At 38.7% G+C, this 27,678-nt stretch overlaps 2 protein-coding genes across 5 annotated transcripts; both read left to right on the top strand.

The window, feature by feature from the left end:
* Positions 1-4,959: 4,959 nt before the first annotated feature.
* Positions 4,960-9,844, top strand: phb (prohibitin). Of its 2 annotated transcripts, none has more exons than XM_066642205.1 (7): positions 4,960-5,089; positions 5,838-5,941; positions 6,619-6,780; positions 7,538-7,680; positions 8,361-8,477; positions 8,578-8,673; positions 9,017-9,844. In XM_066642205.1, the coding sequence occupies exons 2-7, from the start codon at positions 5,857-5,859 to the stop codon at positions 9,227-9,229; spliced, it is 816 nt and encodes a 271-aa protein (XP_066498302.1). In that variant the 5' UTR covers positions 4,960-5,089; positions 5,838-5,856; the 3' UTR covers positions 9,230-9,844. The 2 variants fall into 2 exon arrangements, with proteins under 2 accessions (XP_066498302.1, XP_066498303.1); XM_066642206.1 differs by having other exon boundaries at positions 4,973-5,099.
* Positions 9,845-12,474: 2,630 nt separating this feature from the next.
* Positions 12,475-27,605, top strand: znf652 (zinc finger protein 652). Of its 3 annotated transcripts, none has more exons than XM_066641443.1 (6): positions 12,475-12,809; positions 20,607-22,142; positions 22,759-22,906; positions 23,223-23,338; positions 25,669-25,813; positions 26,417-27,605. In XM_066641443.1, exons 2-6 carry the CDS (start codon positions 21,132-21,134, stop codon positions 27,001-27,003), a joined length of 2,007 nt encoding a protein of 668 aa, XP_066497540.1. In that variant the 5' UTR covers positions 12,475-12,809; positions 20,607-21,131; the 3' UTR covers positions 27,004-27,605. The 3 variants fall into 3 exon arrangements, with proteins under 3 accessions (XP_066497540.1, XP_066497542.1, XP_066497541.1); XM_066641445.1 differs by lacking the exon at positions 12,475-12,809 and adding an exon at positions 14,901-15,019; XM_066641444.1 differs by lacking the exon at positions 12,475-12,809 and adding an exon at positions 20,286-20,415.
* The last annotated feature ends 73 nt before the right edge of the window (positions 27,606-27,678 follow it).

Raw genomic sequence — 27,678 nt, 5'->3', positions numbered from 1 at the left:
TTCATGTGGCATCCCACATTGCACTGTGTTGTAGTTTTATTCTGTAAAACTGTTAAACAGTATTTTAATGTATGATATTACTGTAAAACAATTATACCAATTTTTTAGTGTACCTGCAGTGGGTAATCCCACTGGCCCTGCCCACACTGAGTTCATCAGTCTGATCTTACTCTTTCATCCCTGGGATCGGTGTGGTGTTCCCCATTTTAACTGATATCTTTAGGAAAACCTTATTCTCACTCAGCCTTGAGACACTTTCTGTTCTATACAGAAATGCACTCTGGCCCAGAGTGTGCAGAGAATGAGGCAAATTTGGGCTGGCCAACTAGCCTCTCCAGCTACAGTGGATAGAGCATTCACTGTAAAAAATTGACTGTAAATTTTACAGTAAGTTACCGGCACAACAGTTAATAAAAGATTGTAAAATTACAGTAATGATTACAGCTATAAGGAAAAATTTCTAAAAATAGTAATTAAGTTTAAAATATTTACAGATTTGTACGAGGATTTTACAGTAGCTGAAATCAAGAAAAATACATTATATTACTGTAATTATTCTTTATAATACCAAGTTGTATTTACAGTTATTACAGTATATACTTGGCAAGCCAAGTTGCAAATAAAGTACTGTAAAATTATTACTGATATATTACTGTAAATTTACAGCAGATCATTTTCATATATTATGTTTAACGTTCTTTCATGAAGAATGATTTTAACTGTAGAAAACATTTTTCTCTATGTAATGTTTTTCAAATAATACAAAATTCACCAGCCTACACCAGCGATTATCAAGCCTGCTCATGGAGATACACATTCCAAAATTTAATTATAAGAAGACCTAAAATACCTGAATGTCCTTTTCATCCTTCTCAAAAGTCTGAATGACTGGCACTTTTCATGATTCAAATCATACTCCAAAAGTTACATAGTGCAGTTTCTGCAGTGCTTAACCCAGATTAGCAATGAAGGCTGTTTTCTCCTTATTACAGCTCAATGAAACATCATAATTATTCTGAAGCTGTAATATTAAGGTAAAATTTTACGCATTGTTCTAAATTGTCCCACTCCCCTTTACATCCAACAGTTATAACAGCACTGTACTATATACATCTAAAATTATTTTTTTAATGTAAGTCAAGTTAACATTTTGACAATACATATGATAATTTAAACAATTATGTAACTTACCCTCAGTGCTCCAAGCGTGTAGCAGTTTGCGATACTGAATAGGTCTGAAGTATTCTTGCAGATCCTCTTCTTTATTCAACTTCAAATCTAACTTGCATTCCATTCTCAAGGAGTGTGGACAGTGTTCTGGAAAGTTTGGTAGTACTGTTAAGACTGCCTCTCTCACATCTTCTGCTATCAAGGACATGATTCTACAAAGAAGGGAATGAATTATGGAGAATTAGGATTGATAAACCATATACCTTGTACTCTGGTAATGGGTAATAATCAAGAAGATCTTCTTGATTCAAGCAAAAAAAAAAAAAGTAGAGGTCTGTGCTGCTTTCAATGAATACACACCCAAATGAAGTAGCTGAACAACCTGCTGTCCTTCTAAAATAAAATATACTTGAGAATCAGAATGTATCAAGATCAGCTTGACTTCTCCTACAAGATTCCCATCATCTTCCCTTCCAGTGACAACATACATGCCCTTTTTGTACGTTGTACCTTTCACAGTTATGTCATTAACAACAACTGTATTGCTGGATTCAAAATCAAATGCAAATGCTGCCTTTTTGATTTTATCATTGTAGTCACTGGAATAAAGTTCAGTTCCCTTGTCAGCATGAATCTTGGGAGGAAATATACTGCCAGCACTCAAGTATGCCTGAAGAAGTTGATGCTTTTCTGAAAAGGTTGCACATAGATTTTTAAAATTGTGCAATTTTTGAGCACACTGTTTAAAATAAGTTTGTTTGCTTTCGAAACATAACGTCCACAATTAATGATGAGAGCAGGGTACTGGCAGATAATGGTGTTTTGGCTTGGGGGATGCTCTGGAAAGGTGTGAGCTCTGAAATCAATATATTCATCAATGAGAACTTTCAAATATGCACAATGCTCAATATCAATATCTTCAGGATTTTCTATCCTATTCCCAACTAAGATAGGAATTATTCTCAAAAGACAGTTTTGCACTGCATGTCCTAACAACTTCTCACTGCCTGAGCTGATTTCTGGAGGTTTAAAAGCATTTATAAGCAGCTGATTAATGCACCTCTTTAACTCAGTGTAAGTAAACTGCTTTTCTCAAGCTACCAAATTATTATTATAAACATGATACAAAAAGTAAGGAATTTTGTTTCTGTAGATTATTTATTTGTTGTAACAATGCTTCTTAGCAATAAATCTTATACCTTTGGAAAGCCTGTTAATTTCCCTTTTAAATAGTATCACACTTGTAAGGAACATATATTTGTGGGATGAGCAGTAGAGCTGAGTATGTGGGCTGCCCCCATTAAAATTTTTCCAAATAGCCTATATTGTGTGATGGTGTGGAGCGGCATCTCCCTCACTGGAAAAACAAGGCTTGTCATCATTGGAGGCAATCTCAATGCAGAGAGATAGAGATGAAATTCTGCAACCAGTGGCAATCCCATATCTCCACAGTCTGGGACAGAACTCTATCCTCCAAGATGTCAACACTCGCCTCCACAGAGTGAGGTGTATCAGAGAGTACCTCCAGAATATGGGAGTGAAGAGGATGGAATGGCCTGCCTGTAGTCCTGACCTCAACCCCATTGAACATTTGTGGGATCAGCTTGGGCACACTGTTCATGCCAGAGTGACCAACACAACCATGTTGGCTGATTGTAACAAAGACTGGTTGAAGAATGGGATGCCAACCCACAGCAGTGTGTGACCAGGCTAATGAGCAGCATGAGGAGGAGGTGCCAGGCTGTTGTGGCTGTGTATGGTTCTTCCACCCACTACTGAGGCTCCTGCTTTTTAAATGAATAAATTGTTAAATTGCTAATATTTCTTGTTTCTTCAAACTGAAATCATCCAGTCCACCAAACACCAAACAAGTCAATGGCAGAATAAGCTGTTTGGCATTGGCAGAGAGGATTTGGTAAATTTTTCATGGGTGCAACCCACATACTCAGCTCTACTGCTCATCCCACAAATGCATGTTCCTTACAAATATGCTTCAAATAAAATAGTGTTACATTTCTAAAAAAGAAATTCATCCACGTTAAGCACAGAAGGTACCTCCTCCTACTCAAAGTTTTCATGCTCATTTTCAATGGAAGATGTTACAAGACTCTCAGTAGGCCAAACATTTTCAACTGTGTTTACCAGCACTGTTTCACATAGATGTGCAACTAAGCTGGTTTTGTGTGCTCTAGATACATGGAAGGCAAACATGGATTTTACACTAAATTTCTTTTCACATCCTCTAAAAGTATCATATTATAATAATATTCATGAACAGTGTGTACATTTTTAAAAGTAAAGGCTGGATACTGTGGACTAGATTTAGCTCACACAGTAACACCAACTTTTCTCAGCATTCGGAATGACTCATTCACAGTATATTTATCCCCAAGAGTTAAAATTATGTCAAGCATGAGGATTAGCGGAGATAAGCTTTATGGCTGTGGAGAAGCTATGCCCCTGATATGTACCCACAAGCTCTATAAGAGGATAGAGTTGGTTCATATTGCCAAATTCTTGTTCTAAGAGAGGAACAATAATTTTGTCCATGGGCTGGAGGTGAAGTGTTTGCTACTTGACAAAGAATGGCTGTTAGAAATGTTGATTTTTTTTCTTCATGAACTGCACTCACATCCTTTTAACTAACACTGAAAACATAACGTCAATGTCTAAACATTACATTTCATATAACATTGAAATATCATATTCTGATATTTATAAACTGAAACTGCTTTATGTACATTCATCTGCAGACACAACTGTTCAATTATATACAGGCATAGTTTGTCTGATAGAATGGGACACTCTGCAGCACCTACACCTGAGCCTAAGTTCACCATGCCCTATTACAAGCACTGAATAGAGAGGGATTAAGACCACATAAACTGGGATGTAGAGCAGTGGAACTGTTTTTTATGGAGTTATGGTGAATTCAGCCAGGTGGAATTTGTATCTAGAATTTACCTCCAACGGCAGTAATACCAGATGATTTGGTAAAGCAAAGCAAAAGAAGCAAAGAAATCCAGAATTAAAACAAAAACTAAATGAATTCACCCCATTTGAGCAAGCCAAAACTTACAGTGTCAAGGACAGACTCCTTTGAGTTTAGAGGAAGAAGCCTTGGGAGGAACCAAAACTCATAAAGTGGGATCCATCCTCCTCTGGCCAAACCACTTACAAAATTCTAATAAATGGAAATTTAATTTAAAACAGCATAGGTAGAAGCAGCCTTGAAATCTGTATGAGAATTGGAGGCCTTTAGTAAAGATCTGTGCTGAATCAGTCCCATCATATATCCAAGTGTGCATTGGAATAATGTGCCACAGATTTGAAGCTGTACATGGAGGAGTGGAACAGATGCTATGGGCATGCAGGGCAGATTACTGCTCTCAAAGCAGATGAGCAGAAGACCCTGGTTGAATTTACATCAATAGTTTCCCAGTAGCTCGTTCATTTGTTACTCTGTTTGAATGGCTATTAGCATTTTATTAGTATCAGAACTACAATACCCATAAGCAATTGAAAAAGACAACCAATGACGTCTCTCTGTACTAGCAGAATCTTTCTCTTCAGTTAAGTCTCAAATAGTTTGCTACTCCCTCACTAGTTCACTGTGTTTTTCAGTATTTAGCAGCTTCTACTCTTAAAGCAACACAATTTGTCTAAAGTAAAGCTGTTTTTATTCATATCCAATGTTACCGATACTTCAGCTAAATATTTTTACACCATTGGACGCAGAAACTTAAATTTCATAAACTATGTAGTGTACTATGTAGGAAGTGAGAGGTCATTTGGGCAATGCACGTATAGTGCAGCAGGTCCAATCAGAATTCACCGTTTTCATGGGACTACGCATGCGCAGAGTGGCTTTCTGTTCATGTGGTTGGTTTGTGCGTTTCTCTGGAGGTCACGGTGAACGGTGAGTCCGGGTAAATATATTACAACATTCCTATTATCAATAAATCTTCTTTATGGAGTAGTTGGATGTGTTTAAGTCTATTTGTATGCATCTAAATATGAGGGTGGCTTATTTGTTCTGGTTTAAACTGAGTTGGATGTAGCAAACGAGCGGTTACGGTTTCGCCAGGCAGCATGGGCTAATTTGGGCTCCAGTTGACACATTGTTCGTCATCTTCTTATTCCAATTCTCTGGTCCACTTTAAGTGAACCAGCAGCTACATTTAAATGCCTGTAAGGACCTTGAAAAGAAATGCCGACCAACAGTGAGCTATAGGCAACCTAATGTCAGTTCGCCGGGAAGCTAATGCTAACCCGTTTTAAACACATCTGAGTAGTAACGTTAGGCTGAGCGGTTATTTAAAATTATTTGTAAGAGAAGACACAGCTTCAGTCTAGCTTTTCTTCATAAGCCTGCAGTACATTAATCTGATGTGGGTAGAGCTTTACAACGCACCAAACTGCACCAAAGGCCCGTAACGTTATCTCAGTTTTGCTCGCATTTGTCAGTTTTTGACACCTCTCTCCTTGAGCTCTTGCCACTGATTTGCACAGAATAATAGTAACTGGGCATCCAAATTATTTTCTAATGTGAGAGTTAGGAGCACATTTGTAACATTTCTGAGCTGTTAAGAGGGCGTAAACACACAAACCGTTTGTTCAAATCATACTTTTATACTGTGAGATTAATGAAGTCTATTTTCTGTTAGGCATTGATTCTCTGTTACCATGGCGAAGCTGTTCGAGTCCATCGGGAAGTTAGGATTGGCCTTGGCCATCGGAGGAGGTGTGGTTAACTCTGCCCTCTTTAATGGTAAGTGGATTTCTTAGACCCAGCTCAGTGTTGTGTCTGTGTAGATTAAGGGTGCCTACACACCAGAACTCACAGGAGTGTAGTGGTAAAGGTATACACGAGCCATGTATATGACTGGAGTAGGGGAAGCGTTTGTACAGTTTAGTGTCTCAAGCCACATGTTTATAGCTTCAAAATGTGCCCATCCATGTTTCTACCCAAGTTAGGATGTTTTTCATCCATGTAGGAACCCTAAAAGACTTTGCAGTATTTCCCACACATAGGTATGTCCCTTATGCAAAAGTGAAATTAGTGAGTTCTTTAACTTTAAATTTTACTCATTGTGAACACACATCTTGTATAATTCATAGAGAAAAAAAGGTTATTTAAATAACATAAGCTTTACACAAGCTCAAGATCACCACTCTCCTTGAGTAGAGTTGTATAAAGCTCCCAAACATTGGTCCATGGAGGAGTTGAACTGTGTTCTCTGGAGCTTCATCTGGTAACTTTTGGAACGAGTCAGTGACCCCTGTTATTCAACAGAATATGAAATGGACCATCTTGGCATATTTGTTGCTAAGTTTTAATGCTTTGTCTGTTCCCCTGTTTTTTGAACAATCAGACATTCATTTTCATGTTTGTTGTCTGTCAGATGACTGTTGTCATTTTAATTGTCTGCACTGTGTCCCCTGTAGTTGATGCTGGTCACAGAGCAGTAATCTTTGACCGGTTTAGAGGAGTTCAGGATGCTGTGGTTGGGGAAGGGACACATTTCCTTATCCCCTGGGTACAGAAACCGATCATTTTTGACTGCAGATCCCGACCCCGTAATGTTCCAGTCGTCACTGGAAGCAAAGGTAAGTAATGTCACAGACATTAAAAAAAAGATTTTTATTATCTTGATTGGAGAGGTTTGGTCATATTTTTGTGTCTCCTTCCAGTTTATAAAATAAAAAAAAATATTCCTTCTTTCTGATTTTGTCATTACGGGTGTTGAGAATAAAAATCTTTAGTTTATTTTAATTGTTTTTGTTATATCAACAGCACATTTGTATTGTTAAGAACAGTATTTGTATTATGTTGAATTATAGAACATTGCTGTTGCAAGCTGATTTGCATGGGGAATTAGCAGAGGTGCATTATTTCAGAGTAAAAAAACAGGCATGTTCACTGTGTGGGTTTAGAGAAATTAAGTATTTGAGTAGATTAAAATCTATGTAGGCATCAAAAATCCCCTAACTGTAAAGCAGATGCAGTGATTACGACAGAGTTTTAGGGCCGTGGCGTTTGAGGGGGGGAAGATTTTCAGAATAATTCTGAGTAAAAAAGGTTCTGAGAATATAATCAGAATATTTAGAGAAACACTATTTGGGATATTGTTTTCCATAATATGTAGACAGACAGACAGACTCACTCTGCGTGCCATGAGTGAGTTGTGAAAGAAGCAGGATGTCTTATTATCCAATATTGTATCTAAGGATAAAATATTTATTTGTTAGAAAATCACCAGAGGTTTTTACAGCACAGATAAATGTAATATTGTTGGATATACTCTCATGTTTAACCTGGTATACTCAAGTGATTAAATTTTCCCCTTTCTCTTTCAATTTTCAGATCTGCAGAATGTAAACATTACACTAAGAATTCTGTTTAGGCCGGTAGCTACTCAGCTGCCAAGGATTTTCACTAGCATTGGTGAAGACTATGATGAAAGAGTTCTCCCCTCCATCACCACTGAAGTGCTGAAGGCTGTTGTAGTGAGTTGTGGTTTTTGTGCAGTAATTTTTTTTTTAACTGTAAACTAATATAACTAAAACTTAATGATTTGTAGCTGAACTGGAATGATGTTCTTCATATAATTACATTTATTTTGGTAAGTCTGGTGCACATGGCTTCTAATCATTAATCTAGTTGGATTCACGACCTGTAAATGCATGATGATGATAATAATAATATGACATTTATCCACTGTGTTGTTGATGTGAAGCATTGAGTATATCTTAAATGTGCTTAAATGAACATTAGTGAGTGAGTTACAATCTGGTTCCATGAGGAGCTTCACATCTAAGAATAAGACTCCTACAGCTTATAGAAAATGTTAAACCAAGTGAAGAAGGCTTTTATGTTTGTTCCTTATATTCTAGTAGTTTTTTGTTTTGTTTTGTTTTTTTTATAATTATTTTTATGAGGGTAGTATTTGAAAGTCGACTATTAGATATTTAGATCTATAATATAAAGGATTACGTTATGTCAAATATTTTTACTGGATTTCATTTGTCTGCTAAATAGATATTAAAGAGAATTAAGAATTCAGATTTGTGATTTAATGGTATTTACAAAATTTACCAACTTTTTGTATGTTAGAAAATGCAAATAAAGTTTGTATTAACTGCCTAATACAGAGTATGTAACACCAGTTGTGTTTGTGTGTTTCTAGGCCAGGTTTGATGCAGGAGAGCTGATTACTCAGAGAGAGCTGGTTTCCAGGCAGGTTAGTGAAGATCTGACAGAGCGAGCATCCACCTTCGGCCTTATTCTAGATGACGTTTCGCTGGTAAAGTGTTTTTCTCCTTCTGATTTTGTTCATTTCTTTTGCTCTTTTGTTGTGACCTGAATGATTAGAATATCTAAAAAATACTCTGTATTTACTTCAGACACATCTGACATTTGGAAAAGAATTCACAGAAGCTGTTGAAATGAAACAGGTGGCCCAGCAGGAAGCTGAAAGGGCCAGGTTCGTTGTAGAAAAGGTATGAAAGCTTTGTTAATTGTATCCCTTGGGAGATGCTTCTTACTGGTGAGACATTCTTCTCTCTGTATGTACATTTATCTCTAATTGCTACCAAAGCTGCTGTATGTGAGAGAAAAGATATGTTAGCCAAATATAATTTTTAGCCTTGACCAGCGGTCCATGGGGTCCTGGTATTAGTTAAGTCTTGGTTGTTATGAGGGCTTTCTTCCTCTTGTTCTTATGGATTTATTTTATTACCACTCTTACTCTGGGCTTATTTACTTGAGGCTAGGACCATAACTTCTCTAAAACTGTTAAATCTGCCTTGTAAAAATTCATACTTGTTTTGATTTGTATCACAGGCAGAACAGCAGAAGCAGGCAGCCATCATCTCAGCTGCGGGTGACTCCCAGGCTGCCCTTCTGATCGCTAATGCCCTGGCTGATGCAGGCGATGGTCTCGTAGAGCTGAGGAAGCTGGAGGCAGCTGAGGACATCGCCTTCCAGCTCAGCCGTTCACGCAATGTCACCTATCTGCCCTCAGGGCAGGGCACACTGCTGCAACTCCCTCAGTGAGATCCATCCACCCAAACACAGGCGCACACACTCACAAGCAAGGCCCTCTTGCCATAACTGCAGTAAGGAAAGCATGTAGGAACTGACCCACATATGAAAAGGCTACATGCAGCCTGAGAAATGGTAAAGAGTCTGTTTTGTATTGCTTTGTCTCTGATCCTTTTAAGAACTGAATTTGACTTCCACAGAGTGTTTCCACCAGTGAGTTTGTGTGGGGCAAAGGGGACCAACAACATTGTCGTCTGTGTGTGCTTATGTTTGTGTCTGATGGTGACATGTAACATGTTATATGATCATATGGAATGGCTAAAGCAGTGGGGTCCTATGGAAATATCCACCCAGTCATGTTTTGATTGCACTGGGGACTTCCAGAAATGGAAATTAGAAGAAATTAAAGTCCAAATAAAGGTGCGCACAATTAAGCTCCAACCTGATTATCTCCAACCCCCTGCAAAATGAGAGGTTGCTCGACACCTATCTTGATCTCACTCTGTCCTGACTAGCCTCACCATGTTGCTGTTTGGTTTATATTGTTTTTCTTAATGTATTACCGAAAGAAGAGAAGTCAGAAGTCACTAATTGATAAAATAATAATTATCAATAAATTCTGTTATAAAGGAATATAATTGTGTCATTTATCTTTGGATTAATAGCTGTCTGAAAAAAATTGGGGAACCGATATCAGAACCAGGCAGTGTGGACAAAATTCTTAATTTTTTTTATATAATGATTAGAAATTGATTGTTGTACATGTGCATTTCTAAATGTTCAAATGTTTACCTTAACCTTGAAAATCACATACATTCTTCTAGGTACCAACTTTTTCATCAAAACTGAGCATTAATACGAATGTTTACATGAATATGCGAAGTCTGTCAAGACTTACAAATTTAATCAAATATAAGCTTGAATTTGCTATCATCTTCCTGCCATGGGTGCTTTCCTTAAAGTTGCAGCCCGTGTTACTGTCCTTAATTTCAACAGAGAACATTGCTAACTTTAATATCTGATTTTGTAATTGAATGGTCACATCTCTTCTTTGTGAGTTCCATAAACAGATTATGTTCCTGCTGCTGTTCTTTTTAGCTTGTGAATGTAATGGAACTGGATGTTAACACCCTCACATGCTGCCTCATGCACAGTTAGGCTAAACTCACCTCAAGATCGGGCCACTCGGGCTTAAGATCTGCTCCGCAAAGGGGTACTGTTCAGGATTTTGCCTCAATGACACTGTATCCTTGGTTTGGTCTTTGTGCAGAATGAGCAGAAACTTGGGCTTGTTAGCTGCAAGGCTTAATTTCTTCTGCCCATTACAATATGAATGTGTCCATAAACATATATTTTAATGAATGACACATTTTCAAAGTTACTACAGCTTTTCTTCCATTGCAGACTGAAAGGTTTAGTCAAGGCAAGTGTATTTATAGAGCACCTTTCATTTACAATGGGAATTCAAAGTGCTTTACAGGACAGTACAATCAACTGCAGGAGATTTATTTTGCAGTCATACATCTCTGCAATGTCTGTTGCACTTTAAACAGTGGATTCGTGGACTGTTGGCTACTTGTTGTGTACGTTTACTTTTTCAGACACTAGATGGCACCAGCATACACTCGAGTTACGTAACCACACGACTTTAAGAACACATTTAAATAATCAGAAAGGAGTCTTGCGACCCTATAAGTTATTTAACGTGTATTTTTTTCTAAAATTGCACCAATTTAACTTACACTTATTAGAATTAACAATGTTTTCATTTTAATGGTCACCTTGCTAAAATAATTTTATAATGGTTATTCATGTATAGATAAGTTACTTTTTTTCTGTCTCATTTGAACTCTCATAGCACAGGATGTCAGTGTTTCTTTCCTGTTTGGCACAGGTTTATACACTATACTCACCAGAAAGAATTTCAGACTGCCAAATTTTGTTGACACAAAATTACCAAAATCTGCAGCTGTGGAATATTTGAATAACTAGAAATATGAGTATTATGGAAAAGGATTTTACATAGCATTTTTTAATCATTTTTAAAACTAATTAAAAAAAGAATGATAGAATTCTACTCAAATACAAAAACTACCTGTGATTTAATTTATTTACAGTCACGCTGGCCAGTCAGTAGGAGTTAATCATATTTCAGGATGTATCACTGAGGAGATCGTATATAAGATAATTCACTCACATAAGGAAAGAGAAAGTCAGAGGAAGACTTGTAACATAAAATAAAGAAGCAATAATAATAGTTTCCACGACAGCAGTATAAATGAATAATTGGTAATGTTTCAATTGTAAGAAGCACAATATCAGCAACTTGGACTTGAATTTGGAGGTGTGATCCCTGCAGATTAAATAATTAAAATCAAGATTCAATCTGTATATATTTCTAAAGCTTTTTCCTGACACAGAAAAATATAACTTGCTATTTATGGTCGTTTTTGACGGGAATTAAAAGAGCAATCTGATGTTTTCACTGCACTGTGCTATAGTATAATGTATTCATCCTAACATATTTCCCAGGACACAGAACTATCAAACAGCCTGTTAAACATCTTAATTTGGAATGGAATTTATAATTTTACACCTAACAAGCTATGGATTTTTTATCTCATTTTTCCTTTTTAATGATGTTACAGACAGGAAACATGCAGTGAAAAAAAAACTAGAGGCCTAAAGGCCCTAAAATCAAACATTGTGAAACTTCACAAGGATTTTTTTAAAAGCATCAATTTCCAATAAAAATATAAGTTTTAGTTTTTCTTGTTGAAAGAATTTAAGCATTCTGGAAGAACAGACTGGTGATCATAATGAAAATCCGGGTACAGATGTTTGCTCAGGTTCTTTCTGTATGACTAATACTTCTTCTAGTAAAACTTGTGGTTATATATGACTTTGGTACAATGGATGGCCAAAAGTTTGGGGACACTTCCTCGTAATATCTCTTCAGATGTGAATGATTGGTAGTTTGTTCCACTTTGCTACAGCTGCTACTTAGGCTCGTGAGCTTCATTACACTTTTGGCATTACAGTGAACTGGCGGAAACATGGTCTTGAAGATGGATTTATTGTTTAGTATATTTTAAATGCTCTGCTCATTAATGTCACTGACATTAACCTCAGGTTCCTACACTATCTATGAACAAGTGTTGTACTGCCCCCGTGCAGCCCCGTGCACTTCTGTACCGCAGGCGAGAGACCTAAAGCAGAAGCCACGTAGCGGGGAACGGAACAGAAGCGATCGCCGTTTACAGCAGGTGCATTGCGCGTGCAGATGACTGCAAAACTATGATCGTGTGTCCGGAACAAGGGCACGTCACTCCTTTCTTCACTTACAAAAAGAGTGAACATATTAATAGGTTATTCCTCCACGTCTGTGAATCTTTTGCAAACTTGGGAGTTGCATACTCTGAGAGAGAGGGCGCTCGCGCTACGGGTCAGTAACGTAGTGCAACGACGAGAAGAACTGGGCATAAGTTAACGTTAAATTTTTGCGGTTTTTATTGTGCATTTTTCTTATGCATTCGCAAAGATGCCAAGCGTTCGCCGACGAGATATGCTTTACCGAGCAGCAGCCGTTCAGGTAAGGACGCTGTCATGGTGGACTCCTTTTCTTTCCTGTCGGTAGGTCTTTTTTTGTTTGCAAATAGAAGGAGGGGACTCCTAAAAATCTTGCATGCATTCAGAATATGCACACCAACTGTAGAACATGTTATTTGCAGTTTACATATTGCTTTGGTGCCGTTTGCAGGCAAAGGGAATCTGAGGATCCGGAGGAAGACAAAAAAAAATCTCAGGACCAACGTGTTGGAAATTAATAAATCTGGGCGGTTTTGGGGGTTAAAAAAGAGTGAAAGTCTTTCGCAAACGTCTCTCCACCATATTTATATGTCCAACTCTCAATACAGCATTGTAATCCATAGTGTAAATTGTCTAAACGGTCGTAACCAAGTTGTCGCGCCGAAAGTAGTGAAGTAGTAAAGCTCGTGTATGTGTTTGTGAATATTTTGAGAGCTAGCTGATAGCTAACAGACACGCAGCTGTATTCCTGCAGCCAATGAACAGCACTAGCTCCGGCTAACTGACAAAGCTAAGCTAAGCATGAGGCTGTAATTGGCTTCTTTTTTTGGATTTTCCCTTCCACCTTAAACGGTGCTGCTGCATTTAAGGTGGAGCAGAAAATTCCCCAAAAAAGCAGGAGAATAAGTATTATTAGCCCAACGAACGGCCTTTTCTAGACCAACCAAGCTTTTCCTTCAGCTTAACCCTTTACTGGTATCCCCCCGAAAGTTGCTCTTTGTCAGTAAGATGCTGTCAGGTCACAGTCTTTTACCCGGGTCGTAAAGGTTATAACCGGACTCTGGGTCTTTATGATAACGCTGGGCAGTGGACTTTGTTGATGGAGGCCGTTATTAAACATGCCAAGCTCGCTAAAGCTTGGCTACTTGGCTAAGTTAGCCTGGTTCTCCTTGTTTTGGCCGGGGCAGAGGAATTTCCACTCCCCCTCCTATGTGCTGGAAGTTTCAGGCCTCTGTCAACTGTCAACGCATAAAAACAACTTAATTCCCAGATTTATAAATTACAACCCATATCAAACGAGAAATTTAAGGGAAATGCACCATAAATCACTTAGCGTAGGTAGCTCACTGTTTTAGCTGTTGCTACGAAACGCTTTGAAAATGTTCCCGCTTTCCAGCGTCTTTATGCGGTTAGGGGAATATAATGGTTTTGTTAGCATAATTGTTTTATTCGTTTTTTAATTTGGTATACCATTTTAAGAAAATCTTTTTAATACTTTTGTTTGCCTTTCATGCAGCAGGTAAATAAGGTTTCCGAGTTCACTGTCAACTTTATCAAGTAGCTAGCAATTTGGGAGTATGTTTAGTGCCACAATTATACATATAATATTGTATTATAGTTCCATAATAATACACGCGTAGGTAAATATTACTTTGTTAAACAGTGCAATACATAGCAGAGAGTAGTGTTTAAAAACGTAATGTTTTTCCAAAATATTTCTACATTTTGCATGAAGTCTAATATATTACAGTCTGTAGGGTGATTAACTGTATATTATATTTAACACATATTGAACACAGAAATATCTAATTAGGAGACAGTTGACTCAAAGGGACACCTCAGTTAAGCTTCCTTGCTTGAAAGATTCCTTTGGCAGTTTGGAATTTATGAAGCAGTTTATGTTGGGAAAAAAAACAACCAAATATATTAGGGTTTTTTATCATACCACAAAAAAAAATAAAAAACAATTGACCACATACATGATTAGGGAGGGGGTTGACCATAATGGTGTTCCTGTAATTTAATCTTTCAGAGTTATGAAAATGACCACAGATTGCGATTAGCCTGAAAAGTGGCATCTAATATAGTTAAGGTGCTGGAACATTTTTCTTTCAAAGGTTTTGATAAATAGTCAAATATGAAATGCTGATACAGTTCTGGAAACACCCTTACTCTCTGCTCCTATCCATCTATTGCCAGTGGAATAACCTACATATGATTTTGGAGGTATTGTCACAGTGACCAGTACAGTGAAAACAGCAAAGAATGTAAATTATTTTTATACTCAGCCAGAAATCACAGCACTTACACTGACAAAGCATCAGTGAAACACCTGGATTGCCAAGAGAAACTCAACATGTATACCAGGACTGTTAGTTGAATAACCTGTCAGTCTTTACAATATTGATCAATATGTCTTGACCACAGAAAATACTGACACATTTATTCCTCAAACCTCGTACTGGTGACGTTCTTTCTCATGTAAATAAACACGTAAGTAAACACAATGGGCAGCAAAATTTATTGTCGACATATTCATGTTGTATGATAAGTCAGTAATGTAATTAATGTGAAAAGCCTGCTCGGTACAGTGTTACAGTCGATGTCTGCAAGCAGGAAAACTGGACACACGTTTTTACATCCCAAAAGTGGTCCAAAAGATGACAACCAATGAACCAACGATAGGTTTATTGATGTGCGAGCGAAGTGAAGGATAGTCCTGCAGAAGAGCTGCTTTCTCACTAATGTTTGAAACACTATATGGCTTAAGTATAATACTTTTTATGTATTTATTTATTTTTATTTATTTTAAATCTGCAAATATTTCTTTGATATATATTTCTAATGGTTGACTAGATCTTCTGTCTGTTTGCATGCTGATCCTTTGATGAACCTGTCATCAGGTTTCCTTCCCTGAACCATTTTTGTAGGGACTAATTAAAGAGGGGCACAGTTGTTCAATTAATTGATTTATTCAAGAAATTTTGGATTATTATTATTATTAATTTGATTAGTAAATCAGGACAACATTTTTTTCTTTACACATACTTGTCTTCATTAATGTATGTATCTGAACTAAAACAAAAGACATGTCTGAACTCTGTACTCCACAAGATGGCACTGTAAAACTTGTACTTTAAGAGAGAATCAAGTCTGTTTGGTGAAAAAGACAAACTTGACTAACTGATCTGAGTGGACCAGAGCAGATTAATTGGCTAAGTCAGTGGTGCCATTTTTGTCCAAAAGTCCAAATTGCCCACATCCGTCTCTAGCTTTTGCTTACCTCCACTAAGCAACTGAAACTGGGCTTTCTTTACATGGATTTCACAAAATGCTGTGGGATTGTGTTCCCTTCCGCACCACAGTTTGAGAACCACTGGGCTAAGTGAAGCAGCCAGGTTCATGGTGTATATATTTTACGCATCTTTACTTTAGTTCAGGTATACTGTACATAGAAAAGCCCCTCCCCAGAGCTCTGCATTAAACCCAAACATTTATTTTTGGGCGCAGGACCTGACCAATTGTTTAATCTATTAATGCCATGAAAATTCAGTGATCAACTTTGACTGCATACACGGAACATCCAATGAGACATGCAGTTTTGAAGATGTTCTGGCCAGAACATTATGACCACCACAATTTGATCAAACAGAGAAGCGTTGATCCTAAGGGTTATCGATTTTACCTGCTTCCAACTCATCAACTACAACAACTGACTGTTGACTGGCTCTCATTGATTTGGTTAATTTTGTGGTGGTTTGGGGTACACTAAGGTGTATCTCATGAACAACCTAACAGACTTGCCTAACCTTTCACAGTGCTGCTTCCTATAACAAACTACCACATACTGTTATGACCAGCAGGATAGATTCTTTTATATTAGTTAATTTAATCAGCCACATAACAGCAGTGAAGTAAATTAATATTTCTTTGGCACTGAGCTCACCCTCTTGTGCTTCTTTTCTGTCTCTTTTGCAAGCTCTTGGCTCATCGGTATTAGCCACCCATTGGTACCAACTTGAATTAGTAATTTGAGATTATTTGAAGTTGCCTGATTACAGATGAAGGCTAAGGGTCTGTAGATTTAAAAGAGACAGTAAATGTATTTGTATGAGACAGATAAAAGATCCTGACCTTGGAGTAATAGCTAGATGATTTCATTCTTTTTCATGTTGTACATGTTGACTACACCAAGATGCTTAGGTCAGACTAAAGTGCTGAAAATAAATTGCTTTTTTGTGTAAAATCAATACAACACTTTCATTTTGATTCTTAGCAAGATTATAAATGTGTAATAACCACACAATGAGTGAATGAGTACGATAGTTTCAGAGATTTCAATACTTTAGTGGTTGCCCACATCAAAGGAACTAGTAGTGTGAAACAAACCTACATGAGTCATCATCTTCATCCTCACTCAGGAGGAAGAGGGTTAGCTTGGCATTGAGAAAGTAAGATCAAGAGTGAAAAGGAGGAATACGGCAAGGGTAGTTTTTCTTATGATATATCAGTTCCTTTCTTACCCACAGACAAGTATTTGTCCTTCTTGTGTGAAAGTGTTTTGTGAAAGTACTGAAGTATCTTCTGACTCTCTTAAGTACACACAGGCACATTGCCTGTTTCGTTTTTACATAGCAAATTTTTCATCATGCATAATTTGTGAAATGAAGGTGATATGCATCTGTCCCGAACCATAAGCTACCTTTACACATCCTTAATCTCATCTCAGTTTCATTTGTTCATTTCATTCGTAAGTCACTTAGGTCAAGCTTGTTTCAGAATAATGCAATTGACTGACTTAACTAGGTGTAACGAATATCAAACAAAATGGTGGTTACCATTCATTCTGCACCATACAAACGTTACAGTATGTAAAGTATTTCCTTTTCTCTGGGGTGTTAATGAAATGTCTGTACCTGCTTTGGTTAAACTATGACAGGAATCAAACACAACTGTACCATTCTCATTCTTTCTTAACAGCCCTGATTAGAGCAACCCATTTCAATAACCGTTCCTTTACATGACAATAAGCTACACACAACCCAGGCACAAGAATGAAGCAATGAGAAACAGGGCACACAGAAGCCGTTCTTGTTTTTGCTGGTTTTGCATTGATGTCTCATTTCTCTGCTCAATTTTTTTTAAACTTAACTCATCATAGGAAGATCAGAATTGCTTGTTTTATCCCATGTTTTTGGGCTTAGGCACCCCACCAAAAACATAATTAGTCTAAATAGTGTCTTACATGTGGTATGTCATCAATTACAGCCTTAACATCCTCAGAACACGTGGGGAAGTGCTTGTGGCTGATTTGTGATCAGGCCAGCAGGTCTACTATAAATGTCTCTCTTGGCATCATCACCAGCAAAGCTTGAGTTTCTTGCTGATTAAACCATCTGCCATAGCACAGGTTTTTGTGCGTGTCCTTGCACACTGATCTAAATGCTCAAAGAATGAAATAGAAGTATACAGCACCCACACATTTCCACTTCGCAGCACACACCTTTGCTGATCTAGTAAGAGTGGGCGAGAGCTGAGGAGCGTAGGAGATGGTCCCATATAGTTTCACTTAGAATAGAACTGCACAAGCATTATCTTAATTTGGCCTTTGTGGTATTGACATGATAATGAGATCTTTAGTCTATTCCAAATGATAATTGTATGCTGTGAGATTCTGCTGTATATCAGATGTTATAGGTGAGTTTGGATGAAAGTATTCGCAAGGTCTAACACGTTAAACAATGCAAGGCAAAAATAAATAAATAAACAAACAAATAAATAAATAAAAATTCTACCATGTACAAGCAATATGATATTTTATGTATGCATGTAATACTTACACTAGTTTGTGTTTAACTGTACCAAAGTCATTCATAATGTAATAATTAAGTCATTTTTTAATATGACCAATAGTATTTTTAAGTATGAATTGAAGGTGGTAATCTGGTTTGGGCTGAATAGTTGGATGTATGGAAATGTTATTTTGTGACATCATAAAAACAGTACGAAACATGCTACACATCAAATGTTTTATTTACAACAAACAAGAAGAATACATGATACGGACTCTTTAACGCATTCTACTGCACAGGATACATTACTGCCAACATGCAGATAAACACATAGCTGTGACCCCTTATGCACCCATTGTGTGGTCACACACTTGGCGTGCTTGCCGATTCTCAGAAAGCTGCAGAGATACAGGAAGGTAGCGGAGTGTGTCTATATAGGTGTGGGTGTATGTGGGAGTGTGTAGAGTATAGAGTGTAGAGTACTCGTCTATATATATATATATATATATATATATATATATATATATATATATTGTGTGTGTGTGTGTATATGTATGTATATATGTTTGTACTTGTTTCTTCTTGTTACTGCACTGATCAGTCTCATTTAGATAAGTGATCATACATCAAGGCTTTTTTTAAACACACTTTAAGGTAATTGTACTTTATCATTTTACATAGATGCATATTTTGCTTGCACATACTTGCAGGCGGGCATGCTGTATGCGCGCACAGAAGTGCAAGCACACAGCGAAGACAAGTCTCTGAGACGCAGGAAGTAAAGGTTGAGACCGTTATGGGTAGAGTGTGGTTAAACTGCGCTATTTTTCTTGTTGGTGTCTGTCTTTTTGTCGTTAATTGGCCATTGATCATTATTTGTCCTTTCTCCTCATCCAGACACTGGTTGTGGTGTTTGATCTTCAGGGTTTATTAAGGTCACCCAGCAGTCATTCCCAGGGTTTAGCTACACCTCTTATTTCTTATCTGTTTTCAAACCAAATCTGAAATCTGGGCGTCGTAACTTATTATTCAGAACCGTTCCTTGAATACACCTTTGTAAACCACTACATAACGCAGAGTCCCACAAAACTCACTCATTCTGAAAACTGTGGTTTCACTATGCCTCTGAGGTGTATAACTGCCAGCACTGTCGGTTGAGTGAATCTTCGTGATGCATTCTGAAAACACACTTTACCAATAAAAAAGGGTTTTTTTCGGAGGCCATTTCTTAGCTGTGCATTTCTCAAAACCAGTGGTTCATAGGAAACCCCTTTGATGGTCATACATTTTGCCAAAATATGTACCAACAAGGTGTCGCTGAGAACCGGTTTGAATACAGTTGCTCTAAACTCACATTAACAGAATGGAGGCAAGTGCAAATGTTAGTTAAGAGTCTGTGTCTTTGGACCATCTAAATGTTGAATTGCAATTTGTGATATTCACAGTGCCTGTGATTCAGTGATTTGAGATTTACTTTCTCTACTTCGTAATTTAGGGACTTACCACTCTTTGGAAGTTTAAAATTTATTCCAGACAACTTTTATTGACTGGACTAGGACTGATGCCACCTATCTACTTAAGGCTGATTTGAAAATTGTAGAAAATTTTGCAAGATTTTTTTCTTCCATATATTTGATACATCAGTTTTTAAGTGCTTGACTTTGTAGAGGTAACTATTCTGAGACCAGATCTGTAGGCCTACAATTAATTTCATTGAGATATTAACTATTCAGGTGTTAATGTGTGTAGAAAAGGTGTATGTGTGTTTTCAAGGGCTTAGTTTTCTCTACTCAGCTTCTTTGTGGTCTTAATTTAAGTCGCTCAAACACGTTCCCACACAGAAGTGAAACGTTTGTGGTCTGCAGCGTGTGTGTGTGTAAGCGCGCGCCTATATTTTTGTGATTGGTAGTGAGATTTTTAGATCTCTGCACCTTAACCAGAGAGCAGTTTCATTTCTCTCTCCCACACGCACACACACACACTTGCGTATTGGATGGTAAAAACCCAAGTTGTCATTTGAGGACAAAAAAAAATATGGTCAAGTAAATAGTAGACAATCTCTGCAGTCCGAGGTCAGCTTTTATTGAATCCTGTCAGGTAATATCGCTTCAAATTCAGCCCAGCTGTGGAAAATGTATGTTTTTATAGACCTATTTTGCTTTTTTTTTACTTACTGTATGTTTTTGTTTATACAATTTCTAATATATTGCCTTTATTTAAATGTGCTGCTTTTTACATACAGGCTAAATTTAATTTTATTTCTTTTTTCTTTATTTTCTGTCTTTCAGGTAGGCTATGGCAAGAGGCTTCTGAATCAAGGGAGGCAGGGCGTGACCACGAGAGGCTAATCTCAGCAGAGAGGATCTCGTGTCTTTAACTGACTTGTCTGATATTAACAGTAGTTGAGGTTTTCTTACTGAGAGTGAAAGTGCTCTCGTTGTGTAGAGTTGGAGGAACAAAAGCCTCTTTACTGAGAAGCTGGCTGATTTGGTTCAGCGTAAGCCCGAAGTACGTGTGATTGCGTCGTGGAAAGGAAACCACGGACCTGACGACTATTTTTCTCCATCTGTCTTCCAATGCGGAGAGATCATGGAGGCTCAGTTTGGTTTGGGCTGAAGTATTATTGGGGTGCCACCCCTTCTTTTCTATTCCTGGCTCCTCCCCTCCTCTTGCTGTCTGAGGAAGGGGTAGGATTGAACCCATTTTAGCCTTTTCAGCTGTCTTGAGGAAGAGGCCACGACTGTCATACATCAAGACGACAGTATCTTCCACAAAAAAACCCTCTGTTTATACACATATATATACACATACTGATGAAGTCGTGCCAGACACTGAAGGAAGAGATACCTGACCTACAAGCCATGTCGCAGGAAGGGGGGCAAAGGGCTCATCCCACACACACCTACTACCACCACACGCCTCCAGCAGATAGTGAACTTTCAGCAAAGCTCTACAGGCAGGAGACCGGGGTCAAACCCTACTCCGTGTTGGTTGACAACAAGATGGCCACCAAACCAGCAGCTCAGGTGGCTGCAGACCTAGGACCAAACCCTGTCACAGTTCAGCAATACTACAAAGAAGGGCCTGGAGGAACTGGGGCCAAGGGGGCAACGCAGTGCCCGAATGATGGAACATCGGAAGACACAGAGGATGAGGATGGAGGCCAGGAGGAAGAAGAGTTTAAACGAGGGCAAATCATTGTGGAGGTGAACCTCAACAACCAGACATTACATGTCTCAAAAGGAGAAAAGAGTAGCCCAGCAAACCCTACAGGAGAGTTAAAAAGTAACAGTGAAGAGGATGAAGATGAAGAGGAGGAGGAGGAAGAGGAAGATGATGATAGCATGGAAGAAGAGAGCTCAGAGGAAGAGGAGGAGGACCTTGATGAGGAGGAGGAGGAAGAGGAGAATGGGAATCAAAGGTTGAGAGCAAAGCGGTCACGTCGGGGCCGTGTTGGCACCAAGCCACGCCGAAAGTCCCCACGTGTAACTGCAGCTACCGTGACCCCTACGACCACCGGCATGACGACCAGGGGACGGAGGAAGAGTGCCGAAGTCCTGCCCCAGAAGCGCAGGTCTTGCCGTGATAGCAAGAGCTCCGTCCCCTCTTCTGCTTCAGGGACCGGAGCCAAGGTTGAAGGGGAGGAACGTGAGATGCTGTCCTGTGAGAAATGTCCACGAGTATTTAACACCCGCTGGTACCTGGAGAAGCACATGAACGTCACGCACAGGCGCATGCAGATCTGTGACAAATGTGGAAAGAAGTTTGTCCTGGAGAGCGAGTTGGCACTGCACCAGCAAACGGACTGTGAGAAGAATATTCAGGTGAGTGTCTTGGAATGTGTATTATTATTGTTATAAATAATAATAATATATTTTTATATGCATTAAGTAATATTCATTATTTGGACTGAGTGGCAATTTGTATCAGAATGACATTCTGGTTGTTTTGTGCTGCAAAACATTCAAGAACCTTTTTATTTTCCATAATGTCAGGATTCACGCTGTTACAAATGAATGGCTATTTTTTCCCACCCTTCACCTACTAGTTTGAAGTAGCAGTCGTTAAAGTAAAGGCCCCTGCTGCCTGTACAGACGACAACATTACTAAGCATGGGATAGCTATGTTCAGATGCTCAAGAGTTAAATGCCATTCGTATTGATTGGATTTTATTTTAAATTATTACCCTGACGTTTGGTTTTATAGAGGATTCGGATTTATATGAAATGTATTGTTTTTACTAATAAAAATTTCGATTTTAGACACTCTCTTGGCCCCAGCAGAGGGAGACAAAGAGTCAGCTGTAAGAAATTGACAGTAACATCCAAAGGATATTTAGCGCTACGTAGAATGGAGGATTGGTTTGCAATTCACACTGGGCATCAGTTAATTATGGTTCTAACAAATATATTTGTATGTGTGTTCTGTTCTGTTCGTCAGTGTGTGTCATGTAATAAATCCTTTAAAAAACTGTGGTCACTTCATGAGCATATTAAGATTGTCCATGGCTTTGCCGAGAAGAAATTTGCCTGTGAGATCTGTGAGAAGAAATTCTACACAATGGCCCATGTCCGTAAACACATGGTCGGTGAGTACTGAAACCTGCCAATCCCCCTTCAAAAAAAAAAAAAAAAAAAAAAAAAAAAAAGTAGTTCTTGCACACATCTCAGATATCCACAGATCCACACATCACACTCCCAAATATATAGAGTGATTGTGGAGAGTATGTCAGTTTTAAGAAGCTGTGAAATCAATGCTAAATTATTTTCTGTAGTTAGAGGTCTGCTGTTGTGTAGTACTGCATTCCTGATCATTATCTGTTAGTCAGAATTCACATCTATATAATTTGTTAAACACCACCTCACCCCTTCACCCTTCTCTCTGTCTTCTTCCCTCTCACACAGCTCACACTAAAGACATGCCGTTTACGTGTGAAACCTGTGGAAAATCCTTTAAGCGCAGCATGTCCCTAAAGGTGCACTCACTCCAGCACTCAGGGGAGAAGCCCTTCCGCTGTGAGGTAAACAACAATTACACATGGTGCAAATATGTAAGGATTCTCATGAAGGCTGCTTTCTACCCTTATTGTTAAAACCTAGCAGTGTCTAGTGTGCTCTCTCATGATGATTTCAAAACACACAGATACTACCACATTCATAAACTTCATAAACATGGAATTTATTTATTTATTTTACACACAAATTCCAGTATAAAGTCCTTTTGTGTCATGTGTACATATGCTCACATTTCTGTGTTTGTCCAGAGGTCAGGTGTAGCTAAAGGTTTAATGAACTGAGCTGAAAATAAGGTTGTACATCTGTCCCTCCGCCCCATAATGAAAACAGACATTTACATGAAAGTTTCATAATGGCCTTGTTTCATTTCTATTTTTGTGTATGTTGTTTCACCTCATGTTTGCAATATTGCCAGCTTATTGTTTGGGGGGGGTATTTTGGTTAATAATCTCTAAAGTGGTAAATCAGATGGCTGTGGTGTTCGCTTTGGCTGCTGTGGGCGTCTATGGAAATTAAATGCCATGTGTGTTTCTAAAGGCTAAGCACCAGCTATATGATGGTGTCAAACAAATAAATACAGTGGAATTTGAGTTCCTAACTTGTGTTTATTGATAGTCAGAAAACATGTTATTCCTTACTAATTCAAGGAATAAGGTTTAAAAGACCGTTGGGCATGTAAGGAAACCATCCGCTCACTCCGTTATCTGTAGCTCATTTCACTGGCGCTTTTCCAACAATATGGGCATGTAAGGACACCAACGAAAGGTGTTCAAGAGCCTCTGTAACATGGAGGTAAACAGGGTAAGGACACTTACTTCGCCTGTTTTAGTTGGTGTTAGTTAACGTTCCCTTGACTTGCTAAACTCGGTGGCTCAGATTATACTCGGCTACGTGGCGATAGCTGTATTACGGAGTGTCGGGTGAATTCAAGTTCGACTTCGATCACATTTACAAGAATAACGGTACCTCTAAATTTGACTTTAGCTTATTGCTAGGCTATTGTCATGAATAATGTTGGTTATTTAGCTAACTGTCATAAGTGTTTTACCGAAGCGTTGTCCACCAGTGACGTCACACGGTTGCGTTCAAGAATTTCCGTAGCGAGCTCGGGTTTTTCTGTCAATTTAATAAAATTATCAGATTTAAAGCAAATTAAGCTGCTATTTTCATTTTAATTCATACTTATATATGTCAGTAACTAAAATAATGTGAAATATTCATGGAGGTCCATTACGTGGTGCTTAGCCTTTAACAACGAACAGACCTGTGTATCCCTACTGGATAATAATAGTACTTGACTTTGGCGCAGTTTGCCCAACCAATGCTTCCATACTGTACATATAGGTTTTAGTTTCTGAATGCTAGTCCGTGTCTGGAGAGACCAGTCTGGCACTCTGTGTCTCTCACCATCCCCTGTTTCTTAAATAGCTTGTGTGGTGGAAAGAGTTTGAGTTTCCAGTGAGCTGGAATGTTTTGAACTGGACATTTCTACAAATGGCCCTCCATGGGCACATTCTGTTTTTTTCCATTCAGCTCATGTCTAGAGCTTGTAGTCTAGCCAGATTAACCCAGATATCATAACATGGCTCAGGAATATATAACGCGACAATGGAAAAAGGATAATGTAGTTTCATATTAGTTATATTTTCACTTACAGATTATTGAAAATGAGTAGAGAACTTCTTTCTACAGGATGTACCCTTTCAGTTGGTGCTATGATAATAGATATTGAGTAATTCCCACCTAAATAATTTCAATACATAGTGTTTCTGCCTCCAGACGACAGACACAGCCTGAGCTCTAATAAGCTGCACACTGCTCTGTTTACTACTGTGTTAGAGCATCGTCTCAGAACTTTGTTACGTTTTTACAATGAGGCAGTAATTTAGATATTGTGCCAGGCGCGTGTTTAGTCAATAGTCCTATTGTTTGTAAATGCAAGGAATTTTAATGAATCTACTGGACATGCATACCATATACACATGGCATTCACTGAGAATTAATGAACCTGTAACTTTGTGGTTTCACAGAGTCAAATTACACAGCCAAGTTTCACTGAACTTCCCTGAGGTGGGTGTGGTACCCACAGGGTGGTCTGGGTGGGGCTTACAACTTCAGTAAAAAAACAGAGTGTGTGTGTGTGTGTGTGTGTGTGTGTGTGTGTACACTCATCTATGCACAGGGACAGGGCTGGGTTGTTTCATGTATAAATAACTTTGTAATGACAGGCTTATAAGCTGTAATAGCAGGTCAGGTCTTTTATATTCCAAAGCTCACTCTGTATTTCATGTGCTATTGCTGCTTTAACCCCCACACTGTGTTTCTCTGTGTGTAGAATTGCGATGAGCGGTTCCAGTACAAGTATCAGCTGCGGTCTCACATGAGCATCCACATTGGACATAAGCAGTTCATGTGCCAGTGGTGTGGCAAAGATTTCAACATGAAGCAGTATTTTGATGAGCATATGAAGACACACACAGGTGAGATATACACTTGTAGGAAAGTGTTGGATAAAGGATTTTCCATTCAGATTTCTTCTAAAATGTATATGAAATAGTAAGTATGTTGCAATTGACTGAGCACTTCATCACTCTGCTCATAGACTGCTGGCCCTAAATATCCCATTTCAGTCATTCTCTGTCTTTTTGCTTTTGTGACTTCAGTAGACAGATTGAGGTTTTTGTGGTGGAACACACCCAGAGGTCTCCAGCTGTGCCCTTTACTTATGCCTATACATATGCCTTCATGTGAAATGTACACGCACTTAAATCTGCAGTTACCCATGAGGTTTGATGCTTATTTGTGTTTGACTGGCTAGAGGTTGGGGCCGTTTATGAACAGCGAGTATTTGAAAATTTTTTGACCAGCATGTTTCCAATGTTGGGTCTTACCAACATGAACTGGCTTAAAATACCTGAAGAAAACGATGTAATGAAAATGTAACACATCGATGACTCAAATGACTCAGCCCTGATTTCATGAGATCTATTTTTGTTTGTGTTTACACATGTCAGAATGAATCTGATTTAGTGTTGTTTCTAAGCTGAAATGTTATCTTTGCTGCTCTCGACCTATCTGTGTAGGTGAAAAGCCGTTTATCTGTGAGATCTGTGGAAAGAGTTTTACCAGCCGGCCGAATATGAAGCGCCACCGCAGAACACACACCGGAGAGAAGCCTTATCCCTGCGAGGTGTGCGGCCAGCGGTTTCGATTCTCCAACATGCTTAAAGCCCACCGTGAGAAATGCTTCCGGGTCACTAGCCCCATGACCCTGCAGCCCTCCACCATGCCCCTGCCCATCCATCTAACGGGCCACACCCCATCTTCATCTGGCCATGCCCCTATAACACCGCCGCACTCTCAGACCACGTCGACCATCGCAGCCATGGGCACAGGAATGATTGGCTCAGCCTCTGTGCCCCTCAGTCAGAGATGTGGAATAGGACATGGCTTTTCTCAATTGCATATGCCGACCACGCCCACACAGCATCACCAAACGCACACCCACACCCCGGTCCATCACCCTGGCCACACCTCGATGACGAGTCAGCATCTCTCCGTCCCATCCTCTCTACTGCCCCCTCCCCCTGCCCTGTTTAAGAGTGAGCCAATCAACCACTGCACACACGAGGAGACTTATCTGAGACAGGGGTCAACACAGCACCACTGAAAATTTATGTAAAACCACAAAACAAAAAAAAACTACACAAAAACACACAACTCTCTGTCCTACACCAAGCCTGTTGGGGTTGGGTGGGGTTCAGAAACCTGAAGACACTCACTTACATACTGTCAGTTGATTAGTGTAAGAGTGAAGCCTTTTTGTTTGCGTTGGGTGAGGGGAAATGCTCGGCTGCTGACTGTGCATCAGAAGCGCTGATGTGATCAGAAAACATTTTTCAAATCTGTGACCTCAATGAACCTTCTCTTAAATCAAACAAATACAAAACGCACGCAGAAAACCTTGTAAAGCATTATTTTACACCTCAAATACCGTTATGGAAATATTCCACTTGCATCATAATGATGAAAACCTGCCAATATATTGAGTTGGCACAATCTCTCTCTCTCTCTCTCTCTCTCTCTCTCTCTCTCATATATTTCCCACTCTCTTTCTCTCTCTCTCGCTGTCTCTCTCTGATATAACATACCCAGCTGCTGCTGCCAAGGTTCTACGGGTTTAACACATTTGCTTGTGGAAGCTCAATCTTCTGACTTTTCAGAGAAATCCAGTTTTACAAAACATGCAGTTCAACCATCTCTATGTGAGAATACAACTCAGTCTCATATATATATATATATATATATATATATATATATATATATATATATATATATATATATA

Source organism: Hoplias malabaricus, chromosome 13, assembly GCF_029633855.1.
Source record: "Hoplias malabaricus isolate fHopMal1 chromosome 13, fHopMal1.hap1, whole genome shotgun sequence".
Lineage (NCBI taxonomy): Eukaryota > Metazoa > Chordata > Actinopteri > Characiformes > Erythrinidae > Hoplias > Hoplias malabaricus.
Note: the sequence above shows the minus strand (reverse complement) of the source record. Positions and strands in the feature narration are given on the sequence as shown.

Coding starts and splice junctions, on each gene's coding strand:
- phb (XM_066642205.1), top strand. CDS start 5,857: ATGGCGAAGCTGTTCGAGTCCATCGGGAAGTTAGGATTGGCCTTGGCC. Junction 6,781..7,537: donor AGTCGTCACTGGAAGCAAAG/GTAAGTAATGTC, acceptor TTCAATTTTCAG/ATCTGCAGAATGTAAACATT. Junction 7,681..8,360: donor AAGTGCTGAAGGCTGTTGTA/GTGAGTTGTGGT, acceptor GTGTGTTTCTAG/GCCAGGTTTGATGCAGGAGA.
- znf652 (XM_066641443.1), top strand. CDS start 21,132: ATGAAGTCGTGCCAGACACTGAAGGAAGAGATACCTGACCTACAAGCC. Junction 22,907..23,222: donor TGTCCGTAAACACATGGTCG/GTGAGTACTGAA, acceptor CCTCTCACACAG/CTCACACTAAAGACATGCCG. Junction 25,814..26,416: donor GCATATGAAGACACACACAG/GTGAGATATACA, acceptor CTATCTGTGTAG/GTGAAAAGCCGTTTATCTGT.